We start from the raw sequence: 24132 nt of genomic DNA on the forward strand, positions 1-24132 counted from the left end.
ATGAAGGGAGAGTTTCGGAGATGGGATGCATTCCCGCTGTCGCTGGCAGGGAGGGTGCAGAATGTCAAGATGACAATCCTCCCTAAATTCCTGTTCATTTTTCAGTGCCACCCGATCTTTATCCCACAGTCCTTCTTCAAAAGGGTTAACAAGATGATCAGGAGCTTTGTCTGGGCGGGAAAATCCCCGCGGGTGAAGAAGGTGATGCTTGAGAGGAGCTGCAGCGAGGAGGGCTGGCTTTGCCGAGTCTGATTAACTATTACTGGGCGGCTAATATCGCTATGATAAGGAAGTGGATGGTGGTTACGGGGTCTATCTGGGAGCGGGTGGAGGCAGCTTTGTGCAGGGGCTCCAGCTTGGCAGTCCTGGTCACGGCTCCTCTACCGCTGCCGCCGGCCAGATACTCCACCAGCCCGGTAGTGGTGGCGACCCTGCGGATATGGGGCAAGTGGAGGGGGCATGTAGGGGAGATGGGGGCATCTGTCTGGGCGCCAATCTGCGACAACCATCGGTTTGCCCCCGGGGGTATGGATGGGGGGGGTTTCAGGCATGGCGTTGGGCAGGGGTGGGGAGGGTGGGCGATATGTTCCTGGAAGGGAGCTTTGAGAGTTTGAGGAGCTTGGAGGAGAAATTTGGTCTGGTAAGGAGAAATGATTTCAGGTACCTACAGTTGCGGGACTTTGTCCGTAGACAGGTCCCATCCTTCCCACGCCTCCCGCCATTGGGGATCCAAGACAGAATAGTCTCTGGGGGGTAAGGAGGGGAGGGTAGAGTCTCTGATATTTATAAGGTGCTCATGAAGGAGGAAGGGTCCCAGACGGAGGATCTGAAACTCAAATGGGAGGAGGAGCTAGGCGGGGAAATGCAGGATGGGCTGTGGGCAGAAGCCCTGAGTAGGGTGAATTCGACCGCAACATGTGCCAGGCTCGGCCTGATTCAATTTAAGGTTGTTCACCGGGCCCACATGACGGTGGCTCGGATGAGCAAATTCTTTGGGGTAGAGGACAAATGCGCAAGGTGCGCAGGAGGACCAGCGAACCACGTACACATGTTTTGGGCATGCCCGATGCTTAGGTGTACTGGGAGGGATTTGCAGGGATCATGTTCCGGGTGCTAAAAACAAGGGTAGCGATGGGTCCAGGGGTGGCAATTTTTGGGGTTTTGGAAGACCCGGGAGTCCAGGGTGAGAAAGAGGCCGATAGAACATAGAACAGTACAGCACAGAACAGGCCCTTCGGCCCTCGATGTTGTGCCGAGCAACGATCGCCCTACTCAAACCCACGTATCCACCCTATACCCGTAACCCAACAACCCCCCCCCCCCCTACTTTTTGTTAGGACACTACGGGCAATTTATCATGGCCAATCCACCTAATCCGCACATCTTTGGACTGTGGGAGGAAACCGGAGTACCCGGAGGAAACCCACGCACACACGGGGAGGATGTGCAGACTCCGCACAGACAGTGACCCAGCCGGGAACCGAACCTGGGACCCTGGAGCTGTGAAGCATTTATGCTAACCACCGTGCTGCCTAATGTTTTGGCCTTTGCTTCCCTGATAGCCCAGCGACAAATATTATTGGCATGGAGGGACTCAAAGCCCCGAAGACTGAGTTGTGGCTTACGGACATGTTGAGTTTCCTGGGTACGGAAAAAATTAAGTTCACCCTGAGGGGATCTGTACAGGGGTTCGCCCAAAGGTGGCAACCATTCATTGACTTCTTTGTGGGAGAGTGAGCGTCAGCAGAAGGTGGTGGGGGGAGGTTAGAGTAGAGTACAGTAGAAGGGATAAATTGGCGGGTAGTGCCGGTGGGAGAGGAACGGGCTTGTGCAGTATGTTACGATTGAAGTATTGAATGTACGTGGATGTTTGCACATTTTTTGCCTTTTTTGCTTTCTTTCGGTTGATGTCTGTAACTGTTTACAATGCCAAAAATCTACCTCAATAAAACTGTTGGTTAAAAAAAAAAATAATAATCTTTATTGTCACAAGTAGGCTTACATGAACACTACAATGATGTTACTGTGAAAATTCCCTAGTTGCCACACTACGGCACCTGTTCAGGTACACTGAGGGAGAATTCAGAATGTCCAATTCACCTAACAAGCATGTCTTTCAGGACTATGTGAGAGGAAACCGGAGCACCTGGAGGAAACCCATGTAGACACGAGATAACATGTACACTCCGCACAGACAGTGACCCAAGCTGGAAATCGCACCCTGGTCCCTGGCGCTGTGAAGCAACAGTGCCAACTACTGTGCTACCGTGCTGCATTTTTAGAATGAGAGGAGGATCTCATAGAAACCTATAAAATTCTAACAGGAAGAAACAGGATAAATGCAAGAAGGATTACCTCCATGGTGGAGGAATCCCGACCAGTCTGAGGATACGGGGACTGAGATTAGGAGTAATTTCTTCATCCAGAGAGTGACAAGGGTGGAAGGGTGGAACTCGCTATCACAGAAAGCAGATGAGCGAAACATTTTATGCTTTCAAGAAGGCGTTATATATAGCTCTTGGGGCTAAAGGAATCAAAGGATATGGGGGAAAAGCAGGAACAGGTTACCGAGTTGAATGGTTCAGCCATGATCATAATGAATGGCGAAGGAGGGTTGAAAGGTCGAATGGCCTATTCCTGCTCCTATTTTCTTGTTGCTATGTTGTGTGCAGATGCTAAGACAATAAAAGCATCAAGCTCAATAGTGATAGCCCTTGTTAAACAGGCAATAAACATTAATCGTCCAGGTTTGGCCACAAAAAACAACAAAAAATTATCAAAGTCCACTGTGCTCGATGAAGCTATACTCTTGCGAAAATGCCTTTAGATGTGAAACAAATCCTAGAAATAATCAAAAGTAAAAATTTCTCAAGATCTTTTCTTCCTCAATTACAACCTAAAATAATGTGCTACCCAGTCGTATGTTCATAACTTAATTCTATTTGTCAGAAAGACCTCCCAATTCGCTCCTAATAACAGCATAAGGCAGCACTTTCCATTTGGTTATTAAAGTTAATCATATTAAGCCTCTAAAATCACCAAAAGACACAAAACACTCCAGATTCATTTTCAAGCAAACTGCTAAGTTAAATATGCACCACAATAAACAAATATAATTTGTGGAATCAGGTGAAAATTGGAATAGAGAGCAGTGCACCCGAGTGACTGGCAAACAGGGCAGGTTTTCCAACGCTTATTGAATAAACCTAATACGTTTTTTTAAAATGCAAAAGTAGGATCTGTCACTCTTTTCTAATCAGAACTCCAAAGAAACAAGTCTTGGCACCCAGAAAGTCAGAAGAACCACAGATAACCTATTATTATATCTTAAACTGTGTCACATCTAACTAATCTCAGCACCAAACTACTTTTCATATTAAACACTGTCTTTTGCCAGGTTTAGCAAATAAATAGTCGGATTAAAAAATTTACATGTAAAGTTCATTTGAGGGAATTCAAGCTACATTATATCATACACATTACCACTTGAGCGCAAGATAACCATTCTTAAAATTGCCAAGTTACAGGAAGACAGAACATGCAACATTATTTAATCAATGTACTCAAGCCTAAAGTCCCTTAGGGTACCTTTGTATAAAACAGCTGTGCAATATCTGAACCTTTGGCATTAAGATGTAATTATACCTGAAGAAAACAACTATTGATGACTCAATAAAGTAAATAATAATATAATCATAATATAATCCAAAACAGAATTCTGCTAACTCACACATTGCTGGGATTAGGAAAAAAAATTGAGTTGTCAGTGAAGTTAATTGTGTGCTAATACAATGCGCAGGTGCCACAAGATCAAGCAAAGAACCTTTTTTCTTTATTTGTCTATGGGATGTGGGATCGCTGGCTGGGCCAGCATTTATTGCGCATCCATGAGGGCATTTAATTTAAGAATCAATCACATTTCTCTGGATCTGCACATTGCTGTGTATCTGGAGTCACATGTCAGCCAGACCAGGTAAGGAGGATAGATTTCCTTCAAAAAATGGCATTAGTGAACCAGATGGTTTTTAATGACAATCGAAAATGGTTTCATGGTCACCTTTAGACTTTTACTTCCAGATATTTCTTGAATTCAAAATTTCACCATCTGCCACGGGAGTTAATTATGGGGTCTTGACATTAATGTCACAGCTTTCCAAAAGATAATGGAATATTTAATTAAAAAAGATAACTATCTGCACGAAGGTTGCAATCATACAGTTTCCCTAACGATCGGAATCATTTCCATGTACAAAGGACATATTAAGCTCTATTTTGTTGCCCCCAAATCGTGACTAGCCCCACCCCCTTCCAGCTGCACAAGCACAGAATTTTATTTTAACACAATCAGCCAGCCACACTGTCACCAATCCAACTCTGGTGGGCGGTGCTGAATTAATTATTTGAATACTAAACCACCTTATGCTATAAGGTTTCCAGTAAACACACAGTCCCGGTAACCCAACAGGTTAATTGTGGACAGACAACACCCCACTCTGAAACCAAGTGGCAGATGAATCGATCTGCAGTGGATTTCTCCTCAAATTCGCTCCACATGATTGTCACACAAATGTTTCCTAACTCCCCCATCAAAAAGACAAGCTTTAAAATCTTTCAATGGGTGCATTCCCACAAAGAGTGTTTCAGGTCTGGACTATCCTGCCTGGAAGTTGTGGTGGAGGCAGGTTCAATTGAGGCATTCAAGAGAGCATATTTGAAGAGAAACAATATGCAAGAGTATGAGGAAAAGTCAGGGGGAATGACACGGAGACCAATTTGCTCGATTGGAGAGACAGTGCAGATATGATGGGCCGAATGGTCTCCTTTTGCACCATAATAATTCTGTGATTTTCACATTGCAGTCATGGTGCTAATGTGTGCCTGCCAGCCACGCTTAACTGAGTCACAGAGACTCCACATTCCGTATTGTGATTTGAAATGGCCGACTGTCACTTCCCAGACTCCAAACAAGTTTACAAGCAATTATTTAGAGGCATGCAGTTGTCCAGCTTTCCTCTTCCGCCCTCCCGTTAAAAATCTGATCACGTCACCGAGTCATTGGGAAACAATGACAGCTTCCAAATGCACAATTTTCCATTCCTGCCTGCATCCTCATTTGCCCCCATGGGTGACTGAAAATTCAGCCCAATGTGTCCATGCTGTTTCTGACATTTAACTCAAATTCTTTTGTGTGTGGCCGAGTCATTTAGTGTGCAAACCCTTTAGCGTGGTGGTTGTGGTGTTCTTTGTGATTCTTTTATCAGGATGGATCTTATGGTGCCCATAAAGTCCACAGCAGCGAAGTTCATCAACAAAGCTATCATTTATTTACACTACTTTTAACCACTTATTCCTACAGTAAACAATAATCTAATAATCTACAAGCTACACTCTATTAACAGAAGCATTATGAAACAAAGTATCACACTGAGCCTCATAAGGAAAAATTAGGTCCCCTGACCAAAAGCTTGGATTTAACAAGTATTAAAAGAGGAAAATAAGGTAGAGAGGAAGGCAGTGGAGGGAGTATCTACCCAGGGTTTAGAGAACCAGTGGTGCAGCAAATAAAAATTGGGGATCCTCAAGAGGTCAGAGCTAGATGAGCACAGATATCTTGGAGTTAACGCCTCCAGTACTATGTACAAATCCTGCTACAATGCCATAACCATGTATCGAAAGCCCTGCTGAAAATGAAAACCAAGCTGGTTTGGAGCCTATAATATACGAGACGTTAAAGTGCCTACAGTTGTTTGCTCTGTAGAAGAGAATAGGACAAATAATGAAGCACTTAAAATAAACAAGAGGAGATAAATTTAACCCTCAGTGTACATAAAATTGTCACAATCTCTTCAGATCAGGAGTCACAACTACAAACATAGAAGAGGGAGGGTGCACAGTTTGAATTTAAACAGCATGATGATTTGCAGGGACGAAGAGATTCCTCGGAGTTTGCATATGGAAATCTTTGAAGGAAGCAGGAAGGACAAGACGATAAGGCTGTTAAAAATTGCAAGTGGGGTAACTGGTGCTAAAAATAGAAGCCTGGTGTATAAAAGCAATGAACATATACCAAACCGTTAAAAATCACAAATTAGGCTTCCGTTGGCATACTGTGGCCAACTTTAGGCACCACACTTTAGAAAGGATGTCAAGGCCTTATAGAAGAGTTGCCATATATATCAATGTTGAATTTGAGACCAGTTTTCAGGCCATTAGTCAATGGGTTAAAGTCTACACATGGGTAATGTTTGAGAAATTGAAATGAATGATTGATTTGGGCCCAAAGGTCTGTCACAAGATACAATTAAGTAAAAACCAACAACAATAAATAATTTGCATTAATTCTCTAACATTTAATTATTTTATAACATGGCAAACTATATACATTTCATCCAACACAAGATAAATAAATACCAAAATTAATTAACTACAGCACATGACTGATCACCATCTGTATCACTGAGAAATTCATTCCAAAAGCTTGGTTGTATAACATCACATGGATGTTCCTCATCCTCACCATCATCATTATCGGTAACACTGGTAACTTTGGCACCATCATTAAACAAGTAATCATCCTTGGTATTATCACGCACATTTGATATTTCAAAATTTAATCATTAATTTTGACAATATTGGAAATCCAGTTTAGTTCACACATCTAAATCTTACTGACATAATGTTGCTGGTGAGGGTGCTCGCATATTTCTGCCTTTAGTGAATTTCTTTTCTACTTCCAACATCCAATTACTTCATAGCTTTTTGATACTGCCCTCAAGAGGTTGTTAAATGCACACATTCAAGGACTTAACAATACTCAAAAGATTGCCAGGAACAACTGCCACATTGGTAATGGTTGTGGTGAAATGCCCGTCGATAATTTTGCATGTACTCAGCAGTGTGACCTCCCACCAGCAGGTGGCCATGTACTCAGCCGGGTGACCTCCCACTAGCAGGTGGCGTCAGATATAAGTCAGGGGGCATCTGACTACCGACAGAAAGTTGTAAGGCGCACATGAGGACAGTAGTGCATAAGGGTAGTTTCAGGAGAGTCTAAAGAAACTCTGTAATAACTTGGTCCGTATCTGATCATTATGTTAAAAACGTCTACATTAATAAATCACAGTTCTGGCTAAATCACTAACAGTTCTGCAGATTCATTTCTAGACAAGATCACGGAATGCAACAATGGTTGAAACATAAAAACATGGAGAAAATAGGAGCAGGAGGAGGCCATTTGGCCCTTCAAGCCCACTCCGCCATTCTTATGACGATGGCTGATCATTCAATTCAATAGCCTAATCCCACGTTCTCCCATATGCTATATCTAACTGCTCCTTGAAACCATACAATGTTTTGGATTCAATTACTTCCTGTGGTCACAAATTCCACAGGCTCACCACTTGAGTGAAGATATTTCTTCTCATCTCTGTCCTAAATGGTCTACCGCATATCCTCCGATTCTGGACACACCTATCACCGGGAACATCCTTCCTGCATCTCCCCTGTCCAGTCCTGTTAGAATTTTATAGGTTTCTATCAGATAACACCTCATTCTTCTGAACTCCAGCGAATACAATCCTAACCGATTCAATCTCTCCTCATATGTCAGTCCTGCCTCCTAGGAATCAGTCTGGTAAACCTTTGCTGCACTTCCTCTATAGCTAGAACATCCTTCCTCAGGAAAAGAGACAGAAACTGCACACAATATTCCAGGTGTGGCCTCACCAAGACCCTGTATAATTGCAGCAAGGCATTCCTGCTCTTGTACTCGAATGCTCTCGCAATGAAGACCAGCATACCATTTTGCCTTCTTTACCGCCTGCTGCACTTGAATGCTTACCTTTAGTGACTGATGTATGAAGACACCCAGGTGTTGTTGCACGTTCCCTTCTCCTAATTTATGACCATTCATATAATAGTCCGCCTTCTTGTTTTTGCTACCAAAGTGGATAACCTCACATTTATCCAAATTATACTGCATCTGCCAAACATTTGCCCACTCACTCAACTTGTCAAAATCACACTGAAGGATCTCTGAATCCTCCTCACAGCTCACCCTTCCAACACAACTTGGTGTCATCTGCAAATTTGGAGATATGACAATCTGTTCCCTCATCTAATTCATTATTATATATTATGAATAGCTGGGTTTCGAGCACCGATCCTTGCGGTACCCCACTAGTCATGCCTGCCAATTGGAAAAAGACCTGTTAATTCTTACCCTTTTTTCCTGTCTGCCAACCACTTTTCTATCCATTTCAATACACTACCCCCAGTCCCATGCGCTTTAATTTTACACACTAATCTTTTTTGCAGGACATGTGCAAAAGCCTTCTGAAGGTCTAAATACACCACATTCACTGGCTTCCTTCATCAATTCTACTAGTTACATCCTCAAAGAATTCCAACTTCATAAATCCATGCTGACTTTGTCCGATGTGCAACTGTTTTCCAAGTGCTCTGCTATAAAATCTTTGCCAATGAATTCTAGAATTTTTCCCACTACTGACGTCAGTCTTACTGGTCTATAATTCCCTGCTTTCTCTCCCTTTTTAAGTAGTGGAGTTACATTAGGCATCCTCCAATCTGCAGGAACTGTTACGCAGTCTGTAGAATCCTGGAAGATGACCACCAATGCATCCACTATTTCTAGAGCCACCTCCTTTAGTACCCTGGGATGTAGATCATCAGGCTCTGGGGATTTTTTAGCCTTTAATCCCATCAATTTCCCCAACACCATTTCTCTATTGACATTGATCTTCCTCTCACTAAACCCTATATTGCCCAATATTTCTGGTATCTTATTTGTGTCCTAATTTGTGAAGACACAACCAAAGTATGTATTTAGTTGCTCAGCAATTTTTTCTCCCCGATTATACATTCCCCTGTTTCTGACTGTATGGGACCTACATTTGTCTTCACCAAGCTTTTTCTCTTCACATACCGAGAAACTTTTACAGTCAGTTTTCATGTTCCCTGCAAGCTTACTTTCGTACTCTATTGTCCTCTTCTTAATTAATCCTTTGGTCCTTCTTTGCTGAATTCTAAACAGCACCCAATCCTCAGACCTGTTTATCATAGGATTTACCGTGCAGAAGGAGGCCGTTCAGCCCATCGAATCTGCACCGGCCCTTGGAAAGAGCACCCTAGCCAAGCCCACCCCTCCACACTATTCCGGCAGCTCAGTAAACCCACCCAACCTTTTTGAACACGAAGGACAATTTAGCATTGCCAATCCACCTAACCTGCACATCTTTGGACTGTGGGAGGAAATCGGAGCACCCAGAGGAAATCCACACACACACGGGGAGAACATGCAGACTCCGCACAGACAGTGACCCATGCCGAGAATCAAAGCTGGGACCCTGGAGCTGTGAAGCAACTGTGCTAACCACTATGCTACCCCTAATACTGCCCCAATTTCCATTGGAAACCATCGATTGCCCACCTTTCCTGTTTTACTTTTGTGCCAGATAGGAATAAACAATTTTTGCCGTTCCTCCATGCGCTCTTTGAATGCTTGCCATTGCCTATCCACTGTCATCCGTTTCAGTAACATTTCCCAATTGATTGATCATAGCCAACTCACGCCTCATTTCATCATAATTTCCTCTGTTAAGATTTAGGACCCTAGTTTCAGAATCAACTACTTCACTCTCCATCTTGATGAAAAATTCTATCATATTTAGGTTGCTCATCCCCAAGCGATCTCGCACAACTAGATCGCCAATGATTCCGTTCTCATGACACAGTACCCAGTCTGGGATGGCCTGTTCTCCAGTTGGTTTCTCAACGTATTGATGCAGATATCTATCCCGCAATCACTGCAGGAATTCCTTCTCTATGGCATTGTAGCCAATTTGATTTTCCCAATCTATTTACAGATTAAAATCACCCATAATTACTGTTCATCCTTTATCACATGCATCTCAAATTTCCTATTTAATGCCATTCCCAAAAATATCACTGCAGTTTGGGGGTCTATACATGATGCCCATGAACATTTTTTGCACCTTGTTGTTTCTCAGCTCGACCCACACAGATTCCGCATTGTCAGAGCTAATAGCCTCCCTCACTATTGTGTTAATTTCCTCCTTGACCAGCAATGCAACGCCACCGCCTTTTCCTCTTTGTCGGTCTTTCCTAAATAACCCTGGACATTCAGTTCCCATCACCCTGCATCAATGTCTCTGTGATCTCGACTATATCCACTTTATTGCCAATGTGCTGCGCATTAAGGCACAAAGCCTTTAAGCTTATCTTTTTAACGTTACTAGTCTCACTCCCAATATGTTTTATTTTTCACTGTGGCCCTATTTGAAACTTGGTTTATCTGCTTATCACTTTTCTTATTCCCCTTTGTCTTTTGTTTTTGTCCTTATTTTGTCCTCCTGTGACTCCTTGCATAGGTACCCACCCCTCTGCCATATTAGTTGATCTCAGAGACTATATAATCGACATGGTGGGGTTTGAACATATCCCAGATGACAAGCAGGTTTCTTTGCATAGTGCTCCTGGTCTCAATTTCCACTCTCCTCTGACTCATTTCTTGCTACTGCCTTTGTCTATCTAGTTTCTCTTGTGAACTGGGACAACAATGCTTTTGTGAAATTTCTCTTCGGGGACTAGCAGAAGGGCACTTTACTTGAATGTTCGTAGCATTCGAAACAAGGTAAATGAGTTGATGGCACAAATCATCGCGAATAAGTAGGATTTAGTGGCCATTACAGAGACATGGTTGCAGGGCGGTCAAGACTGGGAGTTAACTATCCATCGGTATCAGACAACTCGGAAGGACAGACAGGAAGGTAAGCAAGGTGGTGTAGCTCTGATATGCAAGGACGACATTAGGGTAGTTGTGAGAGATAGCATCAGTTTTATGAAGAACCAGGTTGAATCCATTTGGGTGAAAATTAGATATAGTAAGGAGAAAAGGTCGCTGATAGACGTAGCCTATATCATTCCTTTTCAAAGTCGAGGTCGAGCCCTGCAGGTGTCGGAAGGGTCATGGAGCCATCCATCGTGGTGTTCCCGATCGCGGGAATTAATGCACAACGGCCGCAGCAGCCGTTTTTTAAAAATGCTGGCTGCGACCCTCAGAATACGGTTGCGCTGCACATGCGTGCCCACTCATCAGTGCTCGGAGCCCGGCAAGAAACATCGCCTCCTCCTGATGTCAGCACGCTGACCCTGGGGAAGATTTTCTTTTAATTCAATGCCGTCTTCCTGCCCGAGGCGACGGCAGAGAGCAGGTCACACTTTGGGCGCAATTGCGATTTCTCCATTTTGTCAGCAGCAAACAAGCAACAGGACTGTAAAATTCAAAATGGATCAATTTGTGATAAGGAAGAGAGGGCCAGAGACACAAACAGGCCAGGATCTCACAACTAAGCCCACTGGAGAGAGTGCCTCAGGAGGATCCACAACAGGACAAAGCAGTGATGGTTTGAGCTTCTGGACCTCTTGTATGAACCCATACAAAAATGTAACACTCAATGACAAAGCAAGTGAGATCGTGAGAACCAAGCACGCTCACCTGTCGCCTTAAAGGTAAGCGGTCATGAAGTTCGGGTAGTGTGGCCCATGAAAGTGGGCCGGCATGGGTCACGAAGGTTGGCCGACGTGGAGCGCGAAGGTCGGCCGCCGTGGGTCACGAAGGTCAGCCGCCGTGGGTCCGGAAGGTTGGCTGGTTGGGAAGTATGGGTCCCCGGAAAAAAAGTTTGAAAAACATTGGTCGAGAAGCCACCAAATAATAATATCACAGTCAGGTGAACAATAAACAAAGTAGTAACTGATGCATGTAAATATGGTACGGCAGTTTTCATGGGGGATTTTCATCTACATGTCGATTGATCAAACCAGATCGGTCAAAGCAGTCTTGAAGAAGAGATCATGGAATGTATCCACAACAGTTTCCTCGAACAGTATGTAATGGAACCCAAGAGGAGTAAGCTATCCTAGATCTGGCCCTGTGCAATGAGACAGGAATACTTAACAATCTCGTAGTCAGGGATTCTCTCGGAAGGAGCAAGCACAGTGCGGTTGAATTCAAAATACAGATGGAGGGTGAGAAGGTCAAATCTAACACCAGTGTCTTGTGCTTAAACAAAGGAGACTACAAGGGATGAGGGGGGAGTTGGTAAAGGTAGACGGGGAGCAAAGACTTTATGGTGGGACAATTGAGCAACAGTGGAGGACTTTTAAAGCGATTTTCCACAGAGCTCAGCAAAAGTATGTACCAGTGGAAAGGAAGGACTGTAGGAAAAGGGCTAATCAGTGGTGGATATCTAAGGAAATAGAGGGTATAAAATTGAAAGAAAATGCAAACAAAGTGGCAAAGATTAGTGGGAAACTAGAGGATTGGGAAATCTTTAAATATCAACAGAAAGCCACGAAAAAAGTTATAAAGAAAAGTAAGATAGATTTTGAGAGTAAACTAGCTCAGAATATAAAACAGGTAGCAAAAGTTTCTACAAATATATAAAACAAAATAAAGAGTGGCTACAGTAAACATTGGTCCTTTAGAGGATGAGAAGGGGGATTGAATAATGGGAAATAAGGAAATGGCTGAGACATTGAACAGGTATTTTGTGTTGGTCTTCACTGTGGAAGACACAAATAATATGCCAATAATTGATGGCAAGGAGGCTGTGACAAGTGAGAATTTAAAAATGATCATTATCACGAAGGTGGTGGTGTTGGGCAAGCTAATGGGGCTAAAGGTAGTCAAATCTCCTGGCCCTGATGGAATGCATCCCAGGGATTTAAAAGAGATGGCGGGTGAAATTGCAAATGTGTTTGTGGTAATTTACCAAAATTCACTGGACTCTGGGGCGGCTCCGGCAGATTGGAAAACAGCAAATGTGACGCCACTGTTTAAAAAGCAGAGGTAGACAGAAGGCGGGTAATTATAGGCCGGTTAGCTTAACGTCTGTAGTGGGGAAAATGCTTGAATCTATCATCAAGGAAGAAATAGAGAGACATCTGGTGAGAAATTGTCCCATTGGGAAGATGCAGCATGGGTTCATGAAAGGCAGATCATGAAAATTCGGTCGCTGAGATCTAAGACTAAGTTAAACGAGCCGCCAAGGGCAGTTATTATCTGTTTTCAGAGATATCACAAGAAGGAGAAGGTATTGAACTGGGCAAAGAAGAAGCAGGAGGTGCAGTGAGCTGGTGCCAAGGTTCACATCTATCAGGACTTGACGGTGGAACTGGCAAAGTGGCGAGCGGCTTTGGGCCAAGTGAAGGCGGCATTGTACAACAGTGGAGTGTGGTTTGGAGTGGTGTATCCAGCAAAGCTAAGGGTGAACTACAACTCCAGAGTACCATATCCTGTTTACCACCTGGCACTGATCTTGATTTTCAAAATGCCACATTTCCTTGCTTCTGAGTGTGGCGTTGGACGGTTCTGCAGGTGATCCTGTGACCATCACTTATTTCTTGAGTTGAAATTGAGCTGTGTACGGCTGTCTCAAAGATATGATACTCAAAAGTCTCGTCTATTGACTAGGAGATTGCCACCAGGTTTGGCAGAGGGAAAATTTAACGGTTCCAATCTGTGCCTTTAAATTAATGAACCATATAATTATGCTAAGTAATTAATAATCACAATACATTTTGATCCTTGAAAAACTAGGATTGGTCTATACATGAGATATATGAAAACATTTATTTCGGATAAAAGTGATAAGGTTGACTTTTAGGCAAGAATATATGATATTGCAAATTGTTAAGCTTTTTTATTTCGAATTGTGTAACTTCTCTCTCCTTCATTTGTACTGTGCATCCTGGTCCCAGAGTTTGTGACAATTGAGAATATATTATGAGGGTTGAATTTATCTGTACCTTAAAGCATTTCAAATGTTTGAATTTTTCTCCTGTTGTTCTTTTCTTCGACAAAAAAAACAACCATGGGCTTTACTTACCATGGATGAGAGACTTCCATTATATGAAGCGACTAGAGAATGGAAATAGAAAATTTTAATTCAGAAATTCAAACCGAGGGTTTTGTGAAGTAGATAAGGATAAATTGCTTCCACTGGCAGAATTGTTGGTAACCAGAAGACGTATTTTAAGACAAGCTTTGATGATCGACAATGTAATGTCTGAACGGGCAGTGGAAGCAGATTCACTGGCACCTTTCAACAGGAAATTGGCTAAATACTTGAAAGGAATAAAATTGCATGCTGTGAGGGAACAATAGGCAAATGGAAATAGTTGCAAGATTCTACAATTGTGATGGATATCACATTCGCCACAGAATTCGGTTTAAAATAAGGCCAGGATAAGCAGCAGAAATTAACAGATCAAGTATTTTAATTCAAAGTAAAATAAAAGGCCTTTTAAAAAAGTCACTATGCTGCAGGAGAACTTTAGCTAACCCCAACCAAGGATCAGTAAAACATTCTAGACAAATGGAGGATGAGAGGAGTCCTTGAATTGACTGATCATAAATTCTTCAGATCACCTCCTTGCAATTATAAAAACTTAAGCCTTGGGACAGGAAAGTCCTCAGATAAACAGAACAACAAATCCTTCCTTAGCTGTCTAGCTTCTTGACACTTAAGAAACACCCTTGGAAAAGTTTACAGCCCAGGGTTTAGAGAACCCCAAAGTGTATCATGGAGTTCATCTGACCCACAACTTTTAATAGATTTTGGTTAAGGGGAGCACAAGGGCCCACTCTACAGGTGTGATGCAACAGAGATCTAAAGTACTTTTAAAACAAAACAATATTTATTATATTAATCCAGTTAACATTTTATAAACACACAGTAAACATCTTAGCAACTATAAAAGCAAAGAATCTTAGCAAAGAATACAGTACTCTATAAGTAACCCTTAATCTTTCCTTGCAACATCCATGAGGCAAATACCCTCTTTAATCAGGGGCAGCAGATTTAAATTCTCTACTGAGAGTAGTTATCACTTTTAAATTAGCAAGTGATCTGAAGACATTCTTTTCATGAAGAGATCAAAATTACACCTTGTTTGGCTGGATGCAGCTCCGACTCTGAAAACAAAACTAAACACACTGTAGCTGCCAGCTCAAAAACGAAAGTAAAAGCAGACAGACAGCCCAGCTCCAAACACACTCTGACATCACTGCAGCTGTTTGATAACCACCCATTTCTTAAAGGTACAGAGTCCGAAACTCTGCTATTTTATACGCGCGGCCGCCTACTCTACTCTAATCTGGGGATTTGATAAACACCCATTTCTTAAAGGTACTCTCGCATGACACAATCTATATATCTAAGAAACAGGACACATTAAAATAGACAGAACTCTTAAACAAACCTATCTTCACCAATATATCTTAGACACCTGACATTCAAGCAGACACGAAGGTCATTAAACGCATATTGTTGCTAACACATCAAATTAGCCACCTGGCGATAGGCAATTACCCAACAATAAGTGATAAGATAACAGGAAGAATCCTTGACTGAATTGAGGATTTTATGCATAAACTTTTTGTAGCGAAGTTATCTTCTCATTCAGCTCTGCTGAAGAGAGTAAAGGTCTGTTCAAACAGCTTGCCTCGTCAGACAAAGTCCCGTGGTTCTTTGTAAGTATGTTTCTATTAAACCTCTTGATATGAGATACTTTAGGATTTTCCATGATTTAGATATATCATTGAAATTGGTTTGTTTGCAGATAACAAAGGACTGTTAACGGTTTTATATTTTTAACAGATACCCAAGAACTGTTAATTGATTTATATTTTAAACTCTGCAATTCTGTACGTATCAATTGAGAGTATTTTACAATAAAAATGCTTTTATTAAAAATTAAACTGTGTAGACTTACTCTCAAAGTTTAAAATCCTAAACACTCATTTAGGAAGACTTAAATTACTAGGACCTACGACCGACAGAGGTAACGATTTAGTTATGAGTGATGTATCTGAATTTTTTCCATAGAAAGTAACTGAAATCTTGATTAACTGTTGGAGACCCGGAAAAGCATCCTCCCTTCGTGAGAGCTATTCTGAGGCTTTGGAGAGAAAAAGATTTCCCTCTTTTGGTGGCTTAACCTAAATCATAGGTTAGTAAGAAAGTATTATCAGGTCGGAATAACCTAAATCCTTCACACAATCAATGAAGGCACAAATACATTGAAAATTGCACTGAAGAATAGTTTGGACTTTGAAAATTAGAATTTTGTGCCAATTCAATACATGGAAAGATTTTTATTTCCCCAAGTAACTACAAAGTTACATGATGGTTTCTTTATCAGTAACAGAAGTCTGACCTGATCATAATCAGTGAGGTAGATATACTAACAGTGCTAACATAATTTAAAGCTGAGTTAAAAGAGACCAAGGGCAGGACAATCTAAATCAAGAACAATGTGTAGATATTGCCTAGCCCTACTTAAGGCCAGAATGAATAAAAGGTAAAAATAAATAAATTTAGAGTATCCAATTCTTTTCCAATTGAGAAGCAATTTAGCGTGGCCAATCCACCTACCCTGCGCATCTTTGGGTTGTGGGGATGGGATCCACGCAGACATGGGGAGAATGTGCAAGCACCACACGGACAGTGACCCAGGGCCGGGATCGTACTCAGGTCCTCAGTGCTGTGAGGCAGCAGTGCTAACCACTCCGCCACCAAGCCACCCCAGAATGAATAAAATAAACTAGAATTTTCCCAGACACAAAAACAGCTCATTAAGCCTAACAAACTTATTTGATCGATCTCAAGGCTACCTATGACCTTACCATATTCTTAATTTACAACACAATGATTTTTAATCACTCAGCAAGTTGATGCAGAATCATTGACTTAAATCTGATTAATCAACACCATTAACAAGACAGCTGCCTACAGAGTAGTGTCTTTATGGAAGCAACTGGGAAAATGAGTCAAGCATCATTCTCATCATGACTAAATTATGAACAAATGACAATAAATTTAATTATACTGCCCAGTATATATTGCATGAAACTACATGGCTCCAACACAAGGCCGTTGAGAATTGCCTGCATTGTCAGCTGGAAAGAGACATAAAATAACAGTAGTAAAGAATAGAAAGCAAAACCTTGCTGGTCATTCTTTTAGAGCATATGTAAAACCGGTTTCAGCATAATTCTGGGAGCTATGGGAACAGAGAGAGAATGATCTAGAGTCAACAACGAATAACATGTGAGATATAAAAATTTCCATCTGGAGAACCGATAAAGTAGAGAGGACAATCATAGGGTTGACAATGTTGATGGGTGTGGAAGCCAGGTATTTCTAATACACCTAATATAGGTAAAAGATAGCTGTTTAAGCGTAAATATTAAGCCCCAGTTTTAAAATTAAGGATTAAAAAACACATTCTGCAAATTCATTGACATAGTTTTAAAGTAACACAGAAGTCTGTTAAGACAAACACTTTTCATTACATTTCTCCAAGGACAAGGGCTGAATCCATGGCAACGAGGTGGCAGGAGTGAAGGTTCTACTGTTCCCACGCCACTTGTGATTAGGGTGAATCACATTCCATAACTTATACAAGCTGAAACATTTTAGACTATGTTGCATTGTGTTTAATAAATGAACAGTTAGAACATCGAATCAAATATATTTGATTCCAACATTCTCAAAACAACAATTTTATAAAGCAGCATTATTCACTTTACTAGATTGAAATAGACAGTTTGATTTATATTTTTCAAGTCATTGTCCAGCATTGCATGACGAGATAGCATGAGGTCTCCATTGTTGCAGTAGTCAGGTCAGCATAAAACCAGTTTTTGCTAGCTTTGATAAAGCACAATATCGCATTCTTTAACATGCACAGGTATGCAGATAGGCAACAATTAGAAGTAATGTTACATGAAAATGAAAATCGCTTATTGTCACGAGTAGGCTTCAATGAAGTTACTGTGAAAAGCCCCTAGTCGCCACATTCCAGCGCCTGTCCGGGGAGGCTGGTACGGGAATCGAACCGTGCTGCTGGCCTGCTTTAAAAGCCAGCGATTTAGCCGAGTGAGCTAAACCAGCCCCTGGTCCATATTGAAGATGGACAGTTTGCCATCAAATCAAATGTGTTTGAGTCTAACCCAAACCAATTAGGATTATATTGGGGTGTGATCGGATGACTTAAGACAGATTTCAAACAGTATAACTGAGAGTTTTTGTTCTGTCATTTTAGGTTTAGTTTTAGGTTAGTTTTCGGATAGTTTTTGGGGGGGTTCGTTTTAGCTTTCGAGGAGAATAGTTTTTGAGGATAGTTTTTGGGATAATGGGATAGGTAGCTTCAGTTAGTCTTTGGTAGGTTTTGTTGGTAGGTTAGAAGCATCTATACTTTGATCTGAACTATTTACTGTCTCTCTGTATTCATATTTCATTTTCAGACTTTGACTTTTAAAGTTTTGCCTAAGCAAGAAGATATTTCTGTGATTCTTTGAAAGCTTCAAATTGTCTACGAATTGCCTTTTAAATGACTTTCAAGTTGCAATCAATAGAAGACAAATAAAACAATTCTTATTTGCACCTGACAAGTTTTAACTTGAATTTCTACTGAGTTCCAGTAATCGCAAGTGCAGCTGATAACCTTGAATTGAATGGTTTCAAAATCCCTCAACTGACACAGTTGAAATCCTACAATGGGCAATGTATAGGGCATTCTTTTCCAATCCATCCTGCAGCTTAAGGTAAGGCATTATGATGTCCTTGAAGAACATAGCAAGTACCTAGCACCTTCATTGAAAAAAAAGTGTATGGGGACCACATACCAACATCATGTCACACCACACAATAGGCAGGTTACCATTTCAAACCTGTGAAATTATCAAAAAAGTTCTTAAAATCTCCACAAGCTACCACCTTTATTTCACACCAGTAATCGGTAAGATTGCAGGAAAATGTTAGCTGAGCCTTAACTCTTTAAAAAGCTCAAAATGTCTTCATTGAAATAGCTGTAATTTTTGAAGCAGAAATAGTTTTAACCATTACACCTATTGAATCTTAACGGCACAGTGTGCGTTGAAATATTGTATCTCAAAGTCTGCAAAACAATGTTTTTTTTAAATTCATTTATGGGATGTGGGCATTTCTGGTTCGGACAGCATTTATCGTCCATCTCTAGTTTCCCTTCAGAGGTGGTGTTGAGTTGCCTTCTTGAACCACTACAGTTAGAACATACAGTGCTGAAGAAGGCTATTCGGCCCATCGAGTCTGCACCGACCCACCCAAGCCCTCACTTCCACCCGATCCCCATAACCCAATAACCCTTTCTAACCTTTTTGGACACTAAGAGCAATTTAGCATGGCCAATCCACCTAACATGCACGTCTTTGGATTGAGGGAGGAAACCGGAGCACCCGGAGGAAACCCACGCAGACACGGGGAGAACTTGCAGACTCCGCACAGACAGTGATCCAGCAGGGAATCGAACCTGGGTCCTTGGTGCTACCGTGCTACACATCCATTGTGTTTCTGGGGAGAGAGTTCCAGGATGTTGTTCCAGCAGGAAGGAACGGAAATATATTTCCAAGTCAGGGTGGTGAGTGACTTGGAGGGGAGCCTCCAGGTGGCAGGGTTCCCAGGTATTTGCTGCTCTTGTTCTTCTAGATGGTAGTCATAGGTTTGGTTCGTGATATAGTTACATCACAGGAGGCAGCTGTTTGGCCTAACAAGCCCACACCACGAGCAGTCCAATCAATGCCATTACCCCAATCTATCTCCATAACCCAACAAGTTTATTTACTTCAAGTAAATAAACCAGCTTTTCTATGTCTACATTTTGTTATGGGCCAGATATTTAAAAACTCCAACGTATATTATGGAGTTCACCTGACCTACAACTGTTTGTTGAATTTGGTTGGCACAAGAGTCCGCCATTCAGGTGTTTATCAACGGACTTCTGAGGCGCTTGTAATTTAAAAAAACAAGCTTTATTCTAAGAATTTAGTTAAAATTTGTTTAAACACACCCAGCAAGAATTTTTATCAAATACAAACATACAGATCCCACACAGCTACAGTAATCTACGTACAACCCTTAACGAATTCCCCCTTAAATGTTCCACTTCAATAACAAAATCCAAGTAAAACAAGAAATCTCCTTTCAAAGGGGTGGCCCAGCACACGGCATTCTTACTGGTGTAAGACTTGTTATTGATACTATTTTCCCCCTTTTCAAACAACAGATTTGAATTCCTCCAGAAAGCAATTATCTATTTTAAGGTACTGAGCAGTCTCGAAACAGCTTTTAAAATGAAGATAGAGAGGAAGGCCAAAAGAAACTTCTGTTCTCTGTCTGAGCCCACAGCAGCCAAATGTGAAAGCGAAACAAAAAAAAAAACCTCCCAGAGCACAGCCCAGCTCCACCCACACAATGGCATCCTTGACATGGAACATACAGTGCAGAAGGAGGCCATTCGACCCATCGAGTCTGCACCGACCCACTCAAGCCCTCACTTCCACCCTATCCCTGTAACCCAATAACCCCTCCTAACCTTTTTGGTCACTAAGGACAAATTATCATGGCCAATCCACCTAACCTGCACGTCTTTGGACTGTGGGAGGAAACCGGAGCACCCGGAGGAAACCCATGCAGACACAGGGAGAAGGGAGAACGTGCAGACTCAACACAGACAGTGACCCAGCAGGGAATCGAACCTGGGACCCTGGCACTGTGAAGCCACAGTGCTATCCACATGTGCTATCGTGCTGCCCGTGACGTCATGTGATAAGACATAAACGTTTCTTAGAGGGACACTCACATGACACTTATCTGAACCTGTCAATCTTGAAATCTCCATCAAATCCCCCCTTAATCCCATTTGCTCCAAAGAGAATAATTCCAGTTTCTCTGACCTAATCTTTGAGATAAAAATCTTCATCCCTGGAACCATTTTGGTTCATCTTCTTTGCAGCCTCTTAAGGCCCCTCACATCCTTCTGAGTGACCAGAACTGGATGCAATATCAGAGTCGGGGCCTAACTAGAGATTTTTAATGATTCCTCAATTTATCCTCTTTTGTTTAATTAAATCCCTCTATTTATGAAGCCCAAGATCCCATATGCTTTGCTAACTACTCTCAATATATCCTGCCACCTTCAAAGGTCTCTGCACATGAATCTCAAGTTCCTCTGTCCATTTACACTCTTTACATCTGTGCCATTAAGTCTATATTATCTCTCCCTATCTCCTCTACCATCATGCATCACCTCACATTTCTCTATCTTAACTTCCATTTGTCTCTTAGTTGTCCATTCTGCTTGCCTTATTATGTCCTATTACAGTCAATTGGTATCATCCTCACTGAAATCACTGACATATTTTGAAATTTTACTCGTATTCCAATATATAAATATGCCACTATTGAACTTAATTTACTATCATCTCAGTACGTGTTGCTGTAGTAGGGATTTATCATTCAAATAAATGTTCTGCTTTTTGTTGACTTATTTACCTTGCCCTGTTTCCACTCACAGGCTCTTCCTGTCCCCTTCTACTTACCATTGTCCCCCTTTCTTTCACCTTTTCTCGCTTCCAGATCTCTCCTCTTCTTTCTCTCGCCCCCGTTAACCAATATTTGGGCCTGGCCCAAATATTGCACTTGCGATCCTCACCTATGCAGGTGCAACACCAAGAGATTGCTGTATGCTCTTTTCAATTGCGATTCCAGGTATTCTCACTCATTTTCCTCTCTCTCCCTATTTCAATAGTTTCTATTTCAGAAAACATTCAAAACAAATTTGTTTTTTACTGTGTATACATTATTATTGCAACTCACCTTATAGATGTGTGAAGACTAGGGGCCAGATGTCCTCAAGCTCCTCTGAAGTGCCTTGGTATATTTCACTATGTTAAAAATGCTATATAAATGCAAGTTTGTGGTCCTCTATATTCCTCTAAATTACGCGACTGAATAATGCGTCGGGTCAATCGATGTGTGTTATGATGGGATCTTAAGCTTTTATGTTGTGCAATGTTCTTGTGGGATTACATTCAATTATTACATGACAAATATTTTTCTTTAAAACAGACAAGGGACAATAAAACTAAAAAGGTTGATGAGCAAGGAAACATTTGGATGAACTTCTAAACTATGGACAAAACAGGCCATGGCAAAAATAAGACATGAACTGGCACATTCAAGCAGCACATTCAAACGTTAATCAACAGATATAGGCAAACCACTCAGGAATATAAGTAATATGATTGCGAGAACGTACACTAACTAGTTGATGATTACATGCTGAAAAGACTCATTCATCTTTTAATATGGCTGTGCGCAAAGAAAACTAGATCACAGATAATTCTTCCTAAACTATGAAAGTTTTTGCCAGATTATTCTACTTGATATCCACTGGAAAAAGACAGGCAGACCTTCATATATTGGCTACCAGCAAGTTATACTATACAGTGTACAAAGCTAATGCTAACTCTAAGGAAACAATGGCATTTTACTGTGCTTCACAGATTTGATTGCTTCAGGTACAAAAGAAAAATTATTTGCATTAAGTAAAAAAAGGCAATCTTTTTTATTAGATTCATCTTCTATCACAAGCTATACCAAATAAGACCAAACATTCTGGAACCAGAGCTCCTGAAGAATGGAGAATCCTTTATCCAAAAACAGAGACATTTCATAAATGAAGCAAAGAGAAAGCAATTAAAAATTTTTGCATGCAGGATAAATGGCAGAGTAGGCAGAGAACATAACATCACTGCACATCAAAAATAAAGTTCACATTTACTAGAATTAGAAGGTTAATGTGTAAAAGTGGCTGCTGTATAGGACAGGATGGTCTTACCTGGCTGGATCCGGGTAAATTGGGTGTTCTCTTGATCCAGAACCATCATTCCGTGACAAAGAAATAAGTGAGGACTCCAATAGTCGCCTACAGAGATAAACAAGGCAGTTTCAGGTAATATTTTAGATGAATATGAAAGCCAGTTTACTTTGGCAAACCAAATGTTAAATTTTTCTTTAAAGAGTCATTGGTGGAATGCTCAAAACATTTGTCTATTTCCTTGGATCTGTTTACGATGCAACTGACTTTTGACTCAAACCTATATTCCACTGATCAGTTCATGCTATTGGTCCACAGCCATTATCAGCCATCAAATCGCTGGCTGAATGATTACCCTGTCATGTCTGGTGATAGTTAAAGTTACTTTTGGAGCATCACAGCCTACCTTGTACCATGCAGCAATAATAATCGGGAATTGTTGATCCTTTTCTCTCTATTCCCCCCCCCCCCCCCCCCCCCCCAGGGGCACTCAGGTTAATTATGCCATGAACACCTGTGCCTGGAGTGTTCTCTGCACATGGACTTTCCTGGCCCCCCGTGGTTTAGTATTCCATTGAACAGCAGAGACATCAGGAACTTACTATTTGAATATTCAAACCAAACAAACTTGAAACATAAAATTGCAGATGCCTGCAATCTGAAACAAAAACAGGAACTGTTGCAAGCACAGAGCAGTCAATCAGCATTTGTGGTGAGTTTGCATTTCAGGCGTGGACATTTTATCAGTACTCATGTATTCCAACACAGGATCTATGCCTTAAAAAGTAACTCCTGTTCTCTCCATCAGTGCTGACTGACCTGCTGTGTTTGCAGCATTTTCACCTTTTGTTTTATTCTAAGTACATGGCCTTTTGTGCCACAAAGATCTCCAAATGCTTTTGCATGATTCGGTATATTGTTATTCATGAAGCTCCCCTTCAAAAAACTAATGTTGAGATGTAAACAAATAGGTGTTTATAAGCAGCAAGGTGAAACAGTCAGTGAACTCTCCATTCAATGGAACACATTTTATTGTGAAAGATACCACACAAAAATGCTTAAATTCAGGTGTAGAAAAGGAGTTGTCAGTTCTATTCAATCTCCAATCCACTGAATTTAAAACTCCACATGCTCATTGCTCTGACTTTACAGCACCAAATCTCTGCAATGCACTCGGAATCACAGTCCCTTTGTTCCTTTTGTGGACTCCTCTTCTTCATCCAACCACTGCTGAAGGATCTTTCTTTACCAAGCCTCTCTTCTGTCTCCAAAGTTATTTTAAAATATACATATTTTTGACAAAGATTCAGTCACTTTCCTGTCATAGCTAGGGGTTTATTGTTCAATATGATTATTTCTGTACATATTAATTCTCCATCCTTCTTGCAG

General features: G+C 41.3%; 1 protein-coding gene across 1 annotated transcript in view; it reads right to left on the reverse strand.

Moving 5' to 3' along the window:
- LOC119971629 (activating molecule in BECN1-regulated autophagy protein 1-like) overlaps window positions 1-24132 on the reverse strand; it is a 520908-nt gene that overhangs the window by 397865 nt on the left and 98911 nt on the right. The window contains 1 exon segment of the mRNA XM_038807450.1: window positions 22765-22851. Within this exon segment, the coding sequence (XP_038663378.1) occupies window positions 22765-22851 (87 nt within the window).

Source organism: Scyliorhinus canicula, chromosome 9, assembly GCF_902713615.1.
Source record: "Scyliorhinus canicula chromosome 9, sScyCan1.1, whole genome shotgun sequence".
In the NCBI taxonomy this organism is placed as follows: domain Eukaryota; kingdom Metazoa; phylum Chordata; class Chondrichthyes; order Carcharhiniformes; family Scyliorhinidae; genus Scyliorhinus; species Scyliorhinus canicula.